This window comes from Choloepus didactylus, chromosome 2 (assembly GCF_015220235.1).
Source record: "Choloepus didactylus isolate mChoDid1 chromosome 2, mChoDid1.pri, whole genome shotgun sequence".
Classification (NCBI taxonomy): Eukaryota; Metazoa; Chordata; class Mammalia; order Pilosa; family Megalonychidae; genus Choloepus; species Choloepus didactylus.
Genome location: NC_051308.1, coordinates 19,694,422 through 19,714,148, shown reverse-complemented (window position 1 = coordinate 19,714,148; position 19,727 = coordinate 19,694,422). Strand labels below are relative to the sequence as shown.

The window sequence follows — 19,727 nt, the reverse complement described above, 5'->3', positions numbered from 1 at the left end:
TACTGCTTCACGTGCTGCTTCTCTCTCGGAGGCCTGGGAGAAAGAATGGCCTTGGAAGGGAAGAACAAACTGAAGAAAAAGAAAAATGCCGAGCAGAGGTAAGTGGCACATTCTGTCTTCCAGGGCAAAGATGTCGTGCGTTCAAGAGCCGGAGAAGAGGGACCGGTGGGGCGTGGCCTGGCGCGGCGTCTCGTCGCTGATTTTCTGACCTTGGTTTCTAGAGAGAACCCGGACGACAGTTTTCGCCGGTATCGAACTGTAGACTACCTGGTTGGACAAGTCGCCAGTAGCTTATTCCACAGCAGGCGCCCTTCCAGAGGCAGTACAGATCGGCTGGCGTCCCTCTTCAGCTCTTTCGAGTCTCAGATTCAGCCCTTGTACCTGCCGGTGCCTAAAGTAAGTTGCTGAGTTCTAATAAGAATGGCCCATTTAAACAAGCTTAAAGCGAGGTAATACCCAGCAATTTACGAGCAGGCATGATTTCTAAAGTGCGGTTAGGAAACTGGGGCAGACAGGATAATTTTTAAGTTTCCTTTCATTACTGGATATATCAGTGAGACAAAGAGATGCTAATTTAGAAAGCAACTAAATGATGAGTTAGGATCAGAATTTTAAAAGAATGAGATCTTAAATATAACTTTAAACTTTTAAAAGGAAAGCACACAAAAAAGGAAACGGGATGAGGTGGAAGAAAGTACATCCGAAATTCAAACACAACTTTTGCAAGAACCTGCAAAAAAAATTAAAGCGAGGAAGAAACTTTCTAACGCTGACAAAAATTTGGCAAACAGGTCTGTAAAGTCTCCCATTCTCTCTTAGTTAATGATAAGGAAATTAAAATCCCTGTAGCTTTCAATATTTGTCTTGATTTTTTTTCATTTCATGTTTGTATTTCCTTAAAAATAATTTTATTATGGCCTCTGTCATACATACGCAAAAGTTGGCTAGGCTAATGAACCTCAGATACTGAGCATCAACAATTATTGATACTGATTAACAGTTAATAATTGGTAATCTTGTTTCATCTTTATCCTCACTTACACTCCCTCGTTATTTAGAAGCAAACAGAAGACTTAGCATTTCGTCTATAAATATTTCACTGTTTATCTAAAAGATAAGTTTGATTTTCTTATTCAATCAGAGGTCTTATTTCCGCCATTAACCTAAAATTTTCTTTACAGTTTATTTGAATCAGGACCCAAATAAGATGTATGCATTCCAATTGGTTAATATGTCCCATCTCTTTTTCCCTCCTTGCGATTTATTTCTTGAAGAAACATGTTGTTTATCCTGTAGTATTTTCCATCATCTAGATTTATTTAGTTCATCTTTGATTTCTATCTTTAAGGTCTTTGATCCCAGTTATCCAGTTGTTTTAAGATATTGATACCAATTTTACAATTCCACCAGCAGTGATTAAGTGGTTTATCTCTTCATAGTGTTTGTTTTTCTATCTTTTGTTAACTTGATGAATGAAAAATGAATTTCACTGTTTTAATTTCTTTCATCACTAGAAAGAATGAAAATTATTACCTGTTTGCATTTGTTTTGTGAATTTTTCATATTTGTTCAGTTATCTTAGAATTTATTTTTAGTTTGATATAGAAACAGCAGTATAGGTAGCTTTAAAATTTCCCACAGATAATTTGATTGCTATACATCCCTTACCCAACCACTCACCTCACCATCATCACCATACAAACATCCTGGAGTGAAAAATACTATCCTGGGTTTATTTCTGGCTCTTCTGTGGGTTTCATTGACATGTTAATTTATCATTATCACAAGAACAATTTTAATTTTTGTCACTTTAAATATTTTTATATTAAATAGTGCAAGTCTTCCAATACAGTCGATTTTGCATTTTACTTTTTTTTAAGTTTTCGTGCAAATATTGAGTTAAATTTAAAAAGTAAGCAGGTGCAATTGGCAAGCTGCTTGATGTCTCCTTCCGAGAGCTGGTGCCAGTACCTGGAAATTCAAGGAACATGGATTAAGTAAAGAAATAACAGCCTCTGAATACCTGCTCCCCCCATGCCATCTTCTTACTCTTAAAACATTTGCTGTCTGCTCTATAGCCAATTTCTTAACTTTTTACTGTTCCTTGAGCCAGTTACCAGCAACCCCATGCCCCAAATTACACTCTCTGGTATTATGCTTTGGCTATGGTTCAACTGCCTCTCACCGTCTGTCCTATAATCACTACAGATACTGGGTGTCCAGTTGTGGTGCACCCACTGTGCTGCTTAGCAGTATGGTCACATGCTCCTAGCTAGCTTTCCTCAGTCCTCTCATCAGCTTTTCTACATGTTTGCCACTCTCTTGAAGTCCCTTATTTTTCTTTCCCTATTCTCTCTTGGCAGATCACCATATTACCTAATTCAGAGCGCTGTTAATTGCTAACAGTTGTGACCTTCTTTCACTTTTGATCCTCCTCCTTAAACTTATTGTATCTATGCACACCCTTCATTTCTTCCCCTTTTTCTCAGAGGAAGGTGTTGTCCTTCTTATCCAAGATTAATTCGACCACCTGTGTTGTGTATACCACAGACCTGTTCTGCCTCCTTAGGGATTGTGCTTTCAGGTACATCCATTTTCTCCTTTTCCCTATCTCTGTAACCTTTCTTTCATGTTTAGGATTCTCATCTTAAAAAGAGAAATCTGAAAACAAAAACAAGCAAAAACAATACCTGACTTATAGTCATGTATCTTTGTATCTCATCCTTTCCTTCATAATTAAATTTTTAGAAAAAGTAGTCTTTACTTACTTTCTCTCCCTTTTCTTAAAGTATGTACTCTTTAACGCACTTCCAGTCTGGTGTTTTGTTTTGTTTTGTTTTTTCTTTTTGCCCTCCCCATGCTTCTGAAACAGTGCTCAGCAAGGCCATCCTGACATAATTGCCATATTTTATAAGCAGTTTGTCATGTATGACCTTCTGTTACATTTGACATGGTTGCTTTTCTTCTCAAAACTATTGGATTCTCTGATCGCATCTCTTCTGATTTTCCTCCTCTCGTTTATTGGGTCCTTCCCAGTTTTATTGTGGGCACCTTTTCTTCTGACTATTCCTTAAATATTGATTTTCCTCAGGGCTCTTCTGTTCTCAGTCATCTTCTTGTGACCTTTTCTCACCTTTCATTCTGGGCAACCTCATCTGTGTCCCTGCCCTTCCATTATGACATCTCTCCTACTGGCATCAGCACCTGTATATTCCACATAGACCTCAAATTCAGAATGCTTCAGCCTAAACCCATCTTCCTTATCAAACCTGTTTCTCTGCATGAATGGTACTACCATTGTTCAAGTTGCCTTAAGCCAGTGACCTGGGAGTCATCTATATACTTCTCTCTGTTTATACCTAATTATTTGCCATGTCCTGATGATGCTGTCTTTTGATTATCTCTTTAACCTCTTCTTCCCCCTTCCTCCCCTGCTCTGGTTGGTCTTCTTCTCAAATGTGCACCATAGGAACTGTCTCCTTACTGGTCTTCCTTCTCCAGCCTTCTTCCCTTACTAATTCTCTTCCACTCTGCTGCTCTAATGATCTTTTTTGTAGGTGCTGCTCAAAGTCTTCAGTGGCTCCCCATTTGTTATAGGACTAAATCTAAGCACCTTTGCATAAGGCTCTTCTTGACATGGTTCCCACCTTACCATACTGTCTCTCATTTTCTTTCACTCCTGCTAACTACTTTATATATCACCTTGAACAAAAAGCTAGATATGGTCCCTCTCCTATGGAGCTTATGTTCTAATGGGAGAGTCATAATAGTCAACATTTAGTGAGGACTGACTGTATGCCTCTGAAAAGCCTTTCCTTTCTGCCTCTGAGAAGCCTTTCCTGTTTCTCCTGATACGTTCTTCCTTTTATGTTCCCATACCGTATATTATAATAGTTAACTAATTTTTCTGGTCTAATGCTACCATTATGCAAAATACCAGAAATGGATTGACTTTTATAAAAGGGGTTTATTTGGTTACAAGTTACAGTCTTAAGGCCATAAAGTAAGTGTCCAAGGTAAGGCCTCAGCTACAGGGTACCTTCACTGAAGGATGGCCTTTGGCGTCTGGAAAACCTCTGTTAGCTTGGAAGGCACGTTGCTTGTGCCCGCTTGCTCCCAGGTTGTGTTTCAAATGGTGTTCTCCAAAATATTGCTCTTGGGGCACTTGGTCCTCTCTTAGCTGCAGCTATTCTTCAAAATGTCACTCTAAGTTGCTCTCCAAAATGTCATTCACAGCTGCTCTGCATCTTGACCTGTGTGGCTCTTTTTGAAGTATTGGAGTGATCCAATAAAGACCCACCCTGAATAGGTGGGGCAGCACCTCCCTGGAAATAATCCAATGAAAATTCTCACCCACAGTTGATTGAGTCATGGAATCATGAAACACTGAACCACTAGGTTCCAACCTCATCAACACTAATAAGTCTTCCCCCCACAAGACTGCATCAAAGATAATGGCATTTTGGGGGCCCTAATACATTCAAACCGGCATACCAATTTATTGTGAATTTTGGCTGTCTCCTCACTAGACTACTGAAAGGCCTTTAATAGCATTTTTATCTTTATATCCTTAGAAGCTAGAACTGAATAGGAACCCAGTATCTGTTGAATGAATGAATCATTTTTATGACTTCTGCTACCCATTCTTTACCCTCACTTCATAAGATCCCCATCCAATTCTCTTTTAAGACTCATTCCCAGATATTACTTATCCATGTAGACCAACACTTAATATTGTGTTTACCATTTCAGAATTTACTTTTAGTAAGCAGTACTTTAAATGTTACAGAACCATTGTAAGTAGAGGATTTGGTTTTTCCTCTTGGCCAGATTGCTTTTATAAAGTATCATAGACCCACTGATCCTATTAAACCACCTGTTCTGGTTTGCTAATGCTGCTGGAATGCAAAATACCAGAAATGGATTGGCTTTTACAAAGGGGGTTTATTTGGTTACACAGTTACAGTCTTAAGGCCATAAAGTGTTCAAAGTAAGGCATCAACAGTCAGGTACCTTCACTGGAGGATGGCCAGTGGTGTCTGGAAAACCTCTGTTAGCTGGGAAGGCACATGGCTGGTGTCTGCTCTGGAGGTCTGGTTTCAAAATGGCTTTCTCTCACGACATTTCTCTCTAGGCAGCTACTTGCTCCTGGGTTGCGTTCTCCAAAATGTCTCTGTAATCTGAAGATCTTCCAAAATGTCACTCTCAGTTGCTCTGTTATATGGCTCCAGTGATTTAATTAAGACCCACCCTGAATGGGTGGGGTAACCCCTCCATGGAAACTATCCAATCAAAGGTCCTGCCCACAAATGATTGGGTCACATCCCCATGGAAACAATCAGTAGGTTCCAACCTAATCAACACTAATATGTCTGCCCCCACAAGATTGCATCAGAGATAATAGTGTTTTGGGGGACATAATACATCCAAACTGGCACAACACCCTAGGCCATCATTTAAAATGATGTCCCTAAAATTCAGTGTCCCTAAAATTCTAGAGCAGAAAATGAAATTTTAGCATTGATAGAACATAGAATATATCACAGGAACATTAACTGAATCAAGGCTTAGTCCTGTGTTCCTGCTGTTATTACCTGGTGGTTTTGGTATGCCTTCAAAAATTGAGCTTATCCTACTCTTTTAAGTTAAAGAATTTGTTTTCTGAAGACATCAGTCACATTTTAGGTAATGCTACTTTCAACGTTTAGATATATTTGTGAATGGTAAGTTCATTTTTTAAAAACCCAGAAGTAACAGGAAATATTTCTAATCATGGAGATTGTGTTGGTTTACACAGTGTGCATTGTCAATTACTAGACCTGACTTCTATGGCTATTATTTCTTATTTTCTTTTGTTTTGCCTTAAAAAGGGAAAGTGCTCTTGCATGTGCTGATCTAGAAGAAGAAATTCACCAGAAACAAGGAAAGAAAAAGAAAAGTTCTCAATCGGGTGACTGTATTAAAATAGCAGATAGAAAAGTACTTGATGATGTAGATTACACAGATGTAAATCAAAGTAAGAAAATACAAATCAACAAAGAGGAAGAAAGATTAAAGAATGAGAGAACTGTGTTTGTTGGGAATTTGCCTGTCACATGTAATAAAAAGGTGAGTATATAGTTTGTATATTGTAAAAATTCAGAGAGGTAAATAGTTCATAACTTTGTTTGGTCTTTCTTTATTGAATAAGTACATAACTAAAAAATTATTGGTATATAACTTCATTATAAATAACTATATAAATTGTTCTAATATAGGTTGATTCCAAAATCCACTCCCTTCTCTCCATTCCTGTAGTCACTGTACTAACTTAGGCTTTCGAACATCTTATTTGAATTATTGCAGTGATCTGCCATCTGGTTTTTTTCTTTTAGTCTTATCTCATTTGCCACTAGAATGTATGTTCCATATGTGCAGGGTTATTTATTTATCTTTCTTGGCTCTATCCCTAGCATCTGAAACAGTATATTGCTCATAGTAGGGATTCAGTAAATATTTGTTGTGTAAATGAATGCACATATCATAAGTTTCTTCCTTTATGTGAGGTTCACCAAATCAAAACATGCCCTTTGCTTTCTGTGTTTTCATATGTTAGTCACTCTGTTGGATTAAAATCCTGCTTATATTTTGTAGTATAATTGAATTCCAATTCCTTAAAAACAAAACAGTACAAGAAACTTCCTGATTGTTCCCATTTGTCTCCTAGCATTTGATGTGTCATTATTTTATATGATATAAATCATTTTGCTTTGTAGTATAGTTTGGGTTATTGATCTTTCTATTAGCTTTTAAGAGGCTCTCTATATGGTGCTTTTGCAAGTATTAACCATTCAGTAAATTATTCTTTTCTTAGAATTGGTTATAGAAATAATTGTCCTAACTGTAAAGCCTGTACATTCCTCACACTCTGAGCCAATCATAAAAATAATTTCTAAAACTTGCCTTCTAGGCTTTTCCTCAATCTTGTGGTCTTACTTTGAGACAGATAGTTTCTCGTAGTGGCATAAGCATCTTTAAAATTCATGTCTGCTTTAAGCCCATGTGATAAGATGAGAGACTCTGTAGAAGATACAAGGCTAATCTTAATTTACATGTGATAATTAAAGATTTTAAAAGATTAGAAGACAAAAATGTTGAGTACATCATGCATACTAATATGGACTTGAATTGTGTTTTCTTTTTGTATAAGTTTCAGTAAAAATTTTGTCTATCCAATTGAATAGGAACCTCCTCCTGAAATGTTATTATAAAATAAAAACTGGCAGTGCAAGATTATCTGGTTTTTACTTAATTCCTTTTTGTAGAACTTATCTGATTTTCTGAAAATGGATTTAAATATATATATATTTTTTCTAGACGCTGAAGTCATTTTTTAAAGAGTATGGACAAATAGAATCTGTACGATTTCGTTCTCTGGTATGTATTCGTCTTAAAAATTGCATGATCTTAAAATTCCCTGCAATTCAATCAGATTTATTAACTTCTTGGTATTGGTGCGATGAAGGAGTGCTTTTTGAACAACAGGTTCAAATCTAGCCCAAGAGAAGTGTGGCCATTAGTATCCATTGCTGGCTCTTTGACTTTGTTAAATAGTTTAATGGTTTCACTTAAAATGATATCCTAATTACTAAAACTAACAATGTATTTTGGAAGGTGGATGGGTGACTTTTGTTTGTTGTGTCAGTTGAGTAGGCAGAGAAGTTAGTACTTATTGAAGAGCATTTCTAGACTCACATTCACACTGTATGTCCCATCATACGCATTCAATATGGAGAGTTTGTGTGACTGCTGCAAACAATATTTACACTCTGAACATAGATAAAGTTGTCCTTTTTTTTTTAATCAATTTATTGTTAAAAGTTTATAGAAGTGAGTGGTATCTGATTTCAGCAACTGAGTACTCTGTAGGCCAGTTGTAGCCACACTGCTTGGAGAGTGAAATAAATACTCATTTTATTTGGTTTTCCCATACTTTTTTTTATATTCCATGTTTGACTTTCCCTCATGTATATGTTTTTGACCTCTATTTTTTTAATATAATTTGTGTTAGAATATAGGAATGTTCAGTTCAGGTTTCTGACTGCTCTTTTTTTTTTTTTTTTTAAATCATCATTTTATTGAGATATATTCACATACCACGCAGTCATACAAAACAAATTGTACTTTCGATTGTTTACAGTACCATTACATAGTTGTACATTCATCACCTAAATCAATCCCTGACACCTTCATTAGCACACACACAAAAATAGCAAGAATAATAATTAGAGTGAAAAAGAGCAATTGAAGTAAAAAAGAACACTGGGTACCTTTGTCTGTTTGTTTCCTTCCCCTACTTTTCTACACATCCATCCATAAACTAGACAAAGTGGTGTTTGGTCCTTATGGCTTTCCCAATCCCATTGTCACCCCTCATAAGCTACATTTTTATACAACTGTCTTCGAGATTCATGGGTTCTGGGTTGTAGTTTGATAGTTTCAGGTATCCACCACCAGCTACCCCAATTCTTTAGAACCTAAAAAGGGTTGTCTAAAGTGTGCATAAGAGTGCCCACCAGAGTGACCTCTCGGCTCCTTTTGGAATCTCTCTGCCACTGAAGCTTATTTCATTTCCTTTCACATCCCCCTTTTGGTCAAGAAGATGTTCTCCGTCCCACGGTGCCAGGTCTACATTCCTCCCTGGGAGTCATATTCCACGTTGCCAGGGAGATTCACTTCCCTGGGTGTCTGACTGCTCTTTATCATATGATTCTCTAAAATAGGGTCTCTCAACCTCTATACTATTGGCATTTTGGGCTGGATAATTCTTTGTAGTAGGGGCTGTCCTGTGTGTTGTAGCATTGTAGGATGCTTAATAGCATCCCTAGCCTTTACCTTCTAGATGCTGATAACTCCGCCCCCCCGCCCTGCCTCCACCCCTGCCCCACATATAACAACCAAAACTTTCTCTAGGCATTGCCAGATGTCCCTAGGAGCAGGGTTACCAAATTACCCACTGCTCTAAAAGTAGACATTTCTGAAGATTGTGATACAGTCCCCGTAATTCTTTCATGGTGTTTGTTTCCCACATTTTACAGAAATACTTTGCCTTCTGAGTCCCAATTCCACATATCGCATCCTTACCTGACATGTCCTCTTGGATGTCTTGCCAGCACACCAATTTCAGCGTGTTTACCTCCATCTACATCACACTCCAACCTATGCTGTCTGTTTGGGTTTGTTAGAGCTGCTGGAATGCAATATTCCAGAAATGAGTTGGCTTTTACAATGGGGATATATTTGCCTACAAGTTTACAATTCTAAGGCTTTGAAAATTTCTAATTCGAGACATCAACAGGATGATACCTGGACTCTGAAGACAGGTTGCTGGCATCTGGGACACCTCATCATATGGGAAGGCACATGGATGGGGTCTGCTGGTCCTTTGCTCCTGGGTTTTGTTGCTTTCAGCTTCTGGTCCCAGTGGCTTCCTCTCTGAGTTTCTGCAGGTCCTGTCCTAGCTTCTCCAGGGCTTTTCTTTTAGCTCTGTGGACTCTTTCTGTGTGTCCTTTATCCTCTTATAAAGGACTCCAGTTAAGAGGATTAAGACCTGTCTTGAAGGGGGTGGGTCACATCTCAATTGAAATAACCTAAGCAGAAGGTCCTACCTACAACAGGTCTACACCCACAGGAATGGATTAGAAGAACGTGGCCTTTGCTGGGGTACATAACAGCTTTAAACCATCACACTGCCTACTGACTCTGTATTGTTTAGTGGCACCCAAAATGCAAGCTCTGTAGTTGACATTGACTTTTCACTTTGGCCCACTCATGTTATTGTTTGCCAACATTACCTGCTTTTCAACTGTGTTTCTTCCCAAGATGAATCATTCCTCTCTTTTTGCATTCCCCTCTTCTCTCTGTCTCCCTCACCCCCCATTAACTCATAACCTTAGCCTGGTATTTCCTTCTCACCTTTGGGGAGCTTGTCTTGAATCTCCCCTATCCCTGGACTCCTGCTGTAGCACCCTGTACTTCCTCAGAGTACTTATTATGCGTTTTTCTAATTGTTTGTTACTCTGTCTGCCCTACCAGATTGTAAGCTGTAATTACCAGAACACTGTTTGTCTTGTTCATCCTTGAGTTCCACATTATGCCCACTAAATATCTATTGAATTACCTAAAAATTTTCAATTATTCTCCCTGTCAGTGAACTAATGTTCTTCGTTCTTGGCTTTACAGTCCTCCACACCTTGATCTCACCTATCATGTGTGTCCCACTTCCCTGCCGCCCTGTCTTCCTCCACACACACTGCTCTGCAGCCAGGGAGCTGCGTGTTGTTGAAGTCCCATTCTCCCTGTCAAGATGCTGCCTGTTTTTCATTATGCAGTTAAAATATCACCTCTTCCAACCTTTTCTGAGACATTATACCATTAAAGCAAACTTTTTCCTCTAAGTTATTTTTGTATTTTTTTTGCCTTATGAGATACATATTCATTAATATCATCAATAGCAGATTATAGATCCTTGAGAGCTCCTAGAAAGCACCCAATAAAAGTTTTTGATGATTGTCATTCATAGTTTCATTATTTATTTGGACATTTCTCATGTCTTGTTTATTACTCTGCCTGTGTTTTGAGAGTCAGACAATTTGTTAGCAATTTGAGCAGGACCGTCAGAAAAAAGAAATATTTCAAATTTATTAATTTTACTATATAAAAGTTTCCCAGAGAAGCTTTATAGTAACTGCCCTAAAGGAGATTTATATTCATAGAACATCCTAGACTTTGAGCTTATATTCTTACCCCCAACCCTCTATATACTATATATACACATACACATACACCTTCACATACATTATATACGACTGAAAATAAAGTGAGCCTGAATATAAGACAGTTCTCTTGTTTGCCCAGTTAAAGATACCAGAAATTTGGGGGGCCAACTAAAATATATAAGCTTTAGGGAGATGGATGAAGTAATAGTATGACTACCTACCTTATTTATCAGTTTTATTTAGACATTTAAAATCACATAGGATATAAAATAAAATATTAACTTTAAAGTGTTGCTTTTGTTCACACTCATAAAATGATTTTACTCACATTTTCATGTGCATTTTCTACTAGTCTTGTCATGACTAGAGCCCCCTTTGAGACATCTGACACGATTTGAGAGTCACTGTTTGTTAAATCTGTTTACGATACTATTATTGGAAGTTTTTGTCCTAAGCCACAAGGTCCCAGTCATAATAACATTAGGACAGTTACTGTGGATTCTGTTATTTCCCTAAAATGTTTTTAATCACAACATAAGAGAGTGATCTATTTGGGTTTCAATTAAAGTAAATTAATTTGAAGTAATATTTCAAATACTGAATTTTCTTCAATTCTGTTTTTATTTTTCCCTTAAAAGATTCCAGCAGAGGGGACTTTATCCAAAAAGTTGGCAGCAATAAAGTAAGTTTTGTAATTAGAGAAAGGGAATAATCTTAAACTCTTCCATTTTGGTTAAAAATTGAGTTAATGTTTTAGATTTCTTGGATGTTGTAAGCAGTTACATGTTGTTGTGGAAAGACTAGGGGCTCTGGAGTCAGCTAGACTTGCTTCCAGACCTTAGTCTGCTGCTCATTGCCTGTATTTTCTTGGTCCTGGACCACTCTGACTCAGCTTCCTTAGCTGTGAAATCAGAAAAATAATACTTATGGCAGAGATGAGTATTAAATGAGTTATGTAAAATGTCTAGGATAGTATATATTATATATTTAACTTGGCAAATATGCATTCAATAATTCATAACTGGTTTTATGAATATAAAATTATTAGATTATTTAGTATATTAGTACAGAATGTCATGAGCCTGCATGCCTTAGAATTATTTTCCAGTACTCGTCTTGATGATACACAGTTGTTTATTAGCATTTTTCTTTACTTCAGAAACAGTACAATAATGTCTTCAGGGAAAGATCTGTAGTCATTGCTAGGCCATTTTGCTGACCTGGGTCTAAGACTGCTATCTTAGAGTCCATCATCTAACTACATTTTGAGTGATTTCTCCCTAAAAGTGTTAGCTTATGTGTCATCATATTAAAACTTACTACTTTCTGCTCACACATAACATCTTGACTTTCTAAAGTAAACCATTTAAGTTTGATTTTATTCACTGCACAGAAGAGCAACATTCATTGGGGGCTGGCAAACATTTTCTATAAAGGAACAGAAAGTAAATATTTCAGCTTCGCAGGCCACATACAGTCTGGTCACATCTTTTTTTTTTTTTTTAACATTCTTTAAAAATGTCAGGACTATTCTTAGTTCACTGGTACTGCAAAACAGGCCCCTCAGGCTGGATTTGGCCCATAGGCCGTAGTTTGCATCCTCTTAACTTAGAATAAATTATTGATGTTTCTCACTTTTCACATATTTCTATGTATCCCTTAAAGAACTCTGAGAATGATTTCCTCTTAAAATATCCAAATTATATCACCATTTTGCAATGCCAAATAATTACTGGGTTTAGGCATTGAACAGCAATGGCTGCAACCTTTAAAAAGAGTGAAAACCATACATAATGTGCCTTGTAATGAAGAGACATAATACCCTCTCCAGTCCTGACAAAGGGATTGAATCTGAATCTGATCAAACTTTGGGATCCAGCTGCCAATTTGCAAAAACTATAGAGGACAGAGGTACATGTTGAACTGCACTACGAGCGTGTAATCAAGACAAATCTAGGCTATGGGAAATTCTACAGATCAAACAACTGAAGTTCTTTAATAAACTATAAGGAAAATAAAGAGATAGAGGAGGAATCCTGAAGGTTAGAAAAGCCTCAAAAGCCATATCAAGTCAAAGAAAGGACAAGACCAAAGTATACTGTCTAGGAAAACACGCTTGGGTGGAAGTGATTTCTATCAAAGTGTGGATAGTGGTTACTTTGAGTAAGGGAGGGAACAATAATCAGGAAGGAGCACATAGAGAGGCTTCTTGAGTGGGGGATGGTAAAGGATGTTGACCCTCTAATATTTTACTAAGCTATACATTTTCGTGTGGTTTCCTTGATGTGTGTTTCATTTTACAGTAAAAGGAAGAAAACACATCTGTTTATGTACGTGCCAGATACAAAGCTGTGACTGAGATTCTAGTTGTAGTGTGCTCAGGGGTTGGCGTTGAGTTGGTGGTGCACCAGTTCTCCCACAGGAACAGGGTGTGTCAGCCAGTAGCTTTCTAAGTTGTCTCAGCTTTGAGTTATTGCTAAATATTTATTCAAAGAAATGAACCTTCTACCCGATAATTCTTGTCATGTGTTGATTCAGAGTAGAAAATGAGCTATATTTATTTTAGTGGCTTTGAGGTTAACAAATTTTACATTCTTTTTTTTTTTTTAATCTTTTGCTATAGACGTAAAATTCATCCCGATCAGAAAAATATTAATGCTTATGTTGTGTTTAAGGACAAGAATGCTGCTACAAAAGCATTGAAAAGGTAATTTTATCTTGCTTGAACAGAATTATTATATTTAATATGTGTAGGTACATTTTTTTATTCTTTGGATTCACTTTCGGGTAAATATTACAGAAACTCTGCTTTTTTTTTAAACAACTATTTTCCTCTTATATATGAAATAGAAATGGAGCCCAAATTGCAGATGGATTTCTTATTAGAGTTGATCTTGCGTCTGAGACCTCATCGGTAAGTAATACTTGATTTTTTTTCAAAGAGCCTAATTAGAGCCTTGCAAATAAAAATATTTCCTTCTGAGCTTCTGCTGAGGAAGGAGTGGAATCAGTAACAGAAACATAAGGGAAAGCACAGATGAAAACAAACTGTTTACTCTACAGTAACAGTATTGGTGCTTGGAGTGTCACAGGACTTTTAGCCAGTATTAGCTTCAAGAACATAGTCATCTTCTGTTTGAAGTAATTCCCCACCCCCACCATTCTATCAAATAATCATAGCAAGGGCTGAAAGGTACATTAGAGATCATCTGGTCTGATACTTAATATGTAGACTGAGGTTTAGAAAGTTAAATCATTCATGAATTCAGGTTTTGAGTACCTACTCTTATCAGGCATACAATGATAAGACTTCGTCTCAGTTCTCTAGGAGTTCACAGTAGAAGACTGGAGATGAGCAGATGAACAAATCATCATAGTATTTTATTATAAATACTATGATAAATATACAGGATACTTTGTCAGCACAGGAGAGGGGGCACTTAACCTGGGAGATACAAGGAAGAAAGGTAAAGATGATACCCACTAGGATGGCTAATATTAAAAAACCAGAAAGTAAGTGTTGATGAGGATGTGATAAATTGGAATTCTCATGTATTGCTGGTGGAAATGTAAAATGGTGCAGCTGCTATGGAAAACAGTTTGGTGGTTCCTCAAAAAGTTAATGTAGAATTACCATATGACCTAGCAATTCCATTCAGGTATATCTGCCTGTATCTGCCAAAGAATTGAAATCAGGAACTCAGACAGATATTTGTACACCAGTGTTCATAGCAGCATTATTCACAGTAGCCAAAAGGAGGAGGCAACCCATGTGTCCATCGATGAAAGAACAGATAAACAAAATGTGTAGTATATACATACAGTGGAATATTACTTGCCATAAAAAGGAATGACATTCTGACGCATGCTATACCATGAATGAACCTTGAAAACATGCTAAGTGAAATATACCAGAAACAAAAGGACAATTTTGTATGATTCCACTTAGATGAAATATTTAGAATAAGCAAATTCATAGAGACAGAAAGTAGATCAGAGGTAGGGGTGGCGGAGTGCATTTCTGTTTGGGCTGATAAAAAAGTTTTTGTAATGGATGGTGATGATAGTAGCACAACATTCTGACTGTATTTAGTGCCACTGAATTGTACACTTAAAAATGGTTAAAATGGAACATTTTATGTTATATATGTGTTAACATAATAAAAAATTTAAAAGAAAAAATATAAATAAAGGATGTTTCCAGAACAGACCTTGAAAGATGTGTAAGCATTATCTAGGCCTCCCTCTCCCCAGCAAAAAAGGAAGGATAGGGATATCTGGGCAAGAGCAGTGTATAAATGGTTGGGACAGAAAACATCTGTTCACAGAATGGCAAGAGCTTGATTTGGTTATTAGGTGGGATCTGAGGTGCATTTATAAGAAATGTAGTAGGAGCAATAGATAGAGGCCAAATCATAGAGACCCTTATCTGCCTCCTGAGAGTCTGGATTTTGTCCAGGAGCAATTCCAACAGTTTAAAAGGGGCAGCAACATGACCAACTTTGCATTTTAAAAAGGTCTCTCTGGAAATAAATGAAGGATGGATTGGAAGGGTTCACCACAGAAACATAGAGTGCTTTTCACTAAGTGTCAGAGTGACCTAGTTAAGAAATGACAACAGCCTGGGTGAAAGCACTGACTTTTGTTGTGGATGTAGCAGAGGGATCAGTAAAGTGTGGCTTGTGGGCCAAATCTAGCCGCCTCCTGTTTTTGTTAATAAAGTTTTATTGGAACACAGCCACTCATTCATTTACCTATCATCAGTGACTGCTTTCCTGCTGTAATGGCCGAGTTGAGTAGATGATATAGAGACTGCATGGCCCACAAAGCCTAAAATGCTTATTATCTAGCCCTTTACTTAAAAATGTTGCTAACGCCTGATGTAGCAAGTCTTTCTTGAGCACTACCATATGTCATTGCCAGCTTTGAACCAAAAAGTCACTCCCTCCTTATGGTGCTCCCTCACAGCCCAGCTGGGAAGACAGAAGAAACATAAACAAGGGATGGATAAGAGAGAAAAGGATGGCAAAATCAAGAGGATTGATGAACAGTTAGATATGGGAAATGAAGAAGAGGGAGGATTTTAGGGTGACTCAGTTTTTTGCTTGCGTGAATGGTATTTTAACTATCTTTGTGTTTCAGAGGGACAAAAGATCAGTATTTGTGGGGAATCTTCCTTACAGTAAGTTTGTTTAAACAAAGCAAGTACCTTTTTATCATTAAAATAATGGGGAACTAAAAATTGAGTAGTAATTTAATGTTTCGCTTTACCACTAACTTTAAAAAGTATGTACCAGAAGTAGACTAATTTTAATGGGGCTATGTTTAAATATCTCTACTATTAAAAATTTCTAGCTTTCTAAGGAGATGGCAAGTCTTTATTTCCATTTTGGTTCAATTTGTTTTTAAGAAATTGAAGAATCTGCTGTTGAGCAACATTTTCTGGACTGTGGAAGTATTGTAGCAGTGAGAATTGTGAGAGACCAAGTTACTGGAGTTGGCAAAGGTTTTGGCTATGTACTATTTGAGGTATGAAAGACTGATGCATTGTCACTGTCCTTTGAAAATGAGCTGGGAGAGATTGTTACTACTGTTTCATCCATTCAGACATAGCTTTCATTTTCACCCTCAAATTCTGTCTTAAGAAAATTAAACTCAACTTGCTCTAATGGGTACTGTTGATATAATAGCACTCTGCCAAAAGATGTTCTAGTTTCCCTTTGTTCGTACTGATGTTATTAAGTAATATTTTAGATATGGGATATTAAAGATACTAAATCTCTTGAGTAGCACTTTCACCTTCTGTAAAATGGAGAAAATAATTAACTATTTGCTTAGAAGAAAAATTTTAGTCTTTGTACAAAACTGATTATTTTATTAGTTCACTAAATATTATTTTTTTCATGCCTAACATTGTGAGATAGTAAAAGAACACATACTATCTGATGGCATTTGAATTTTTCTTCCTTCAGGTGTTTTCCTCCCCCCCCACCACCACTTTTTTTTTTATTGTTGAGCTTGTATGATGCACGTAAAATTTTGTAACCTGCTTTATGTTACGTAGTGATGTGTGAGCCTGTTCCACTGAGTGATTAACATAATTTGTACTTTTTCCCTAATGTTGGACATTTGCAGTGTTCTTTATGTTTCAGTGTAATAATCAAATTGCTTGTGGTTATGGTTTTTCCTGAAATGTTTGCTTGCATTTTGGGTTACTGCTCAAAGATATATTCCCAGTGGGATATTACTAGGTCAAGATGTATGACCGTTTTAAGACTCTTGATTTGTATCACCAGATGGCTTTTTAGAAAGGTTGTCACAACTTTATATTTTTATCATTGCTCTATTGTAGTTATTTTACTGTTTCTCTGCTCTCTCTCTTCTGATTATTACTTGATAAGCTTTTAAGGTCCTTTAACAAACCTCTTAGCAACATTAGGGGTTATTGTTTTTTAGTGGTTCTATGTAGAATAAAAGAATAGAACTGGGGATCTAAAAGGAACCCCACAGGGCAGCTAATCCAGCGTCTCAGGAACTCTAATGGGGGAGTTCCCCCTGCCCTTGGTTCAATAATTCGGCCAGGCTTTTACATGAGGATTTCTTTTGAGGAAGAGATTTTATTGGTTTAAAAGATTGTGTATGACTAAATCTAGTCAATGTAACCACCCTATTTTGCAGTGAGAACAGGGAAGCCTATAGGATTGATCATTTGACAAGGCAGCTGGGGTGCTTCCTGGGGAAAAACTTGTGAGGAGCATGAGTAAAACCTGGCTTCAAGCACAGCTGCAAAACACTTGGGGTTGTGCTCCCAGGATGTGGAAATGGAAGGTGTTTTATATTCAAGTCTGAAATAGTTCTAATCCCATTTTTTTTTTTAAAGTATTTTATTAGTTTCTTTGCAGCTGAGGTTCTGATGTAAACTAATTTATTAATTTGTATTTCAGAATACAGATGCTGTTCATCTTGCTCTGAAATTAAATAATTCTGAACTATTGGGAAGAAAATTAAGAGTCATGCGTTCAGTTAATAAAGAAAAACTAAAACAACAAAATTCAAATCTTCGTGTGAAGAATGTCAGTAAACCTAAGCAGGGACTTAATTTTGCTTCAAAAACTGCAGGACATTCTAAAAGTTTGTTTATTGGAGAAAAAGCAGTTCTTATTAAAAAGAAAAAGAAAGGACAGAAGAAAAGTGGACACACTCAGAAACCGAAGAAACAGAAGTAATCTGAAGCTTTTATTTTTCCTTTCTTTTCCTTTTTTTTTTTTTTTTTTTAAATCACTGAATACTGTTATTAAAAGTGTGGTGACCTGTGTGTTGCATTTCAGAATTTTTTATGGATGTTGTATGTGAAACTTGGAGACTTCTTTACTCTTAGTTTATTTAAATTTTAATACTATATCTGAAGCATTTGTTTATAAATGTAGACAGATTGCTCAATATGGGTTTTGTGTTAGTACTGTTATAGGAGATGATTTCAGACATAGGGTGAACATTTAGAATTTTAATGGTTATGCCTTATTTTAGTGTATGTTAGAAATACATAATTAGCACTTCAGAGAAGTTATTTTAAGAATATTACCACTTGGAATGTGACTAAAAGGTTTGTAAATTTAAAGAAAATTGAAACAATACACTAAATAGTAGTACTGACTGTGCCTAAAACTATCTAAATAAACTGGGAATGCTGATGTAAGTTATAGTCACAGTCCCGAAGAAGAAAGTTTTTGAGGACTGTTATGTAGTAGCTGCTCATTTTTATTCCTTTCTCTTGCACTTGTGTTAAGTGAAGTTCTAGATATTTATCTTATTTTGTCAATCTAAGAATAAACAGCCATTTACATATATGAAATGATGTTGCTATGATTTCTTATTTTTAACCAGTGATTAGATTGGTTATTAAAGTCCTTGGCAAATCAGCTTATAAAGCAGATTTCTACTTTTCGTTTCCATTTTTATTAGAAAAACTTCCGCCCTGGAAAACTTAAGATGCTTAAATTAATGTCATCTGCCAAAATTGAAAAAATCTTCAAAAAATTGTATTCAAAGGAAACATTTTCATTTAAAATATGTTGTCACAAAGTATAAATAAATCTCAACACAGGATACCATTGCACTCCCTGGGCCTTAACACTGTGATATGCATGGTGCACCCTCACATGTATCTTACCAAGCTGAACCTGTACACAGGAGGCAAGGGTGGCAGTAAACTGGCATGGCCAATCTGAGGCAGGCAGAATTTGAGCATTCGTCTGTCATACCTCCTAGGTGGATACAGGGATTGGAGATAGAGTGAGTTATTGAGTTTTTTTGAAGATACTCTTGTGGGGTTAGCACAGGAAAAAGTTAATGGGTCTTTCAGATGTAGCTTTGTGGAGAGCAGTGAGAGCTTCATTTTTCCGAATATCCAGGTACTGAATATTTTATACTCAACCTATCCCCTAAGGGTGCTTAGAACCTTGTTTTTCCTAAGTAGGGTTCAGTAAGTACTTTTATCTGATCATTTTCTAACCATTTTGCATGTTTCCAGTTATATTTATATAAAGATGCATCATCTGTAGACTATGTACCTGTATAGTCTTCATGTGTAAACGTAACTGTGACTTTCCTGTGAATGGGTAGCTTCTTAAAGCATAGCAGAGAACATTAAAAACTCCACATTTGTGATACAAATGAAATTTCAACTTTCTGTAAGCAGAATATGCATGCTTTATTATAATTCTAAAGCACATTTTATATAGAAGAAATATACCTGAAAGTAATGTGGATTTTATAGAACAGTTCCATTGGAGATACTGGTATAATTGTTTGTTACCTGGAAAAATAGTTGTGTCATATTTTATCTGATTAAATACTTCTAGCCATAGAAGAATATTTTTGAGTGATCAACAGCTCAAATTTGGCCTTTAATAATTGTAATAAAAACTCTTGGTGATTTTGATTTGTCATGAGCATTACTCTTGTTCTTCT

The 19,727-nt window shown here is 36.5% G+C and overlaps 1 protein-coding gene across 1 annotated transcript; it reads left to right on the top strand.

Moving 5' to 3' along the window:
* RBM34 (RNA binding motif protein 34) lies at positions 1-19,703 on the top strand. The gene is made up of 11 exons (XM_037821380.1): positions 1-98; positions 222-396; positions 655-791; positions 5,871-6,108; positions 7,357-7,416; positions 11,396-11,439; positions 13,381-13,464; positions 13,608-13,671; positions 15,900-15,939; positions 16,168-16,286; positions 17,702-19,703. Exons 1-11 carry the CDS (start codon positions 46-48, stop codon positions 17,981-17,983), a joined length of 1,296 nt encoding a protein of 431 aa, XP_037677308.1. The 5' UTR covers positions 1-45; the 3' UTR covers positions 17,984-19,703.
* Positions 19,704-19,727: the final 24 nt, after the last annotated feature.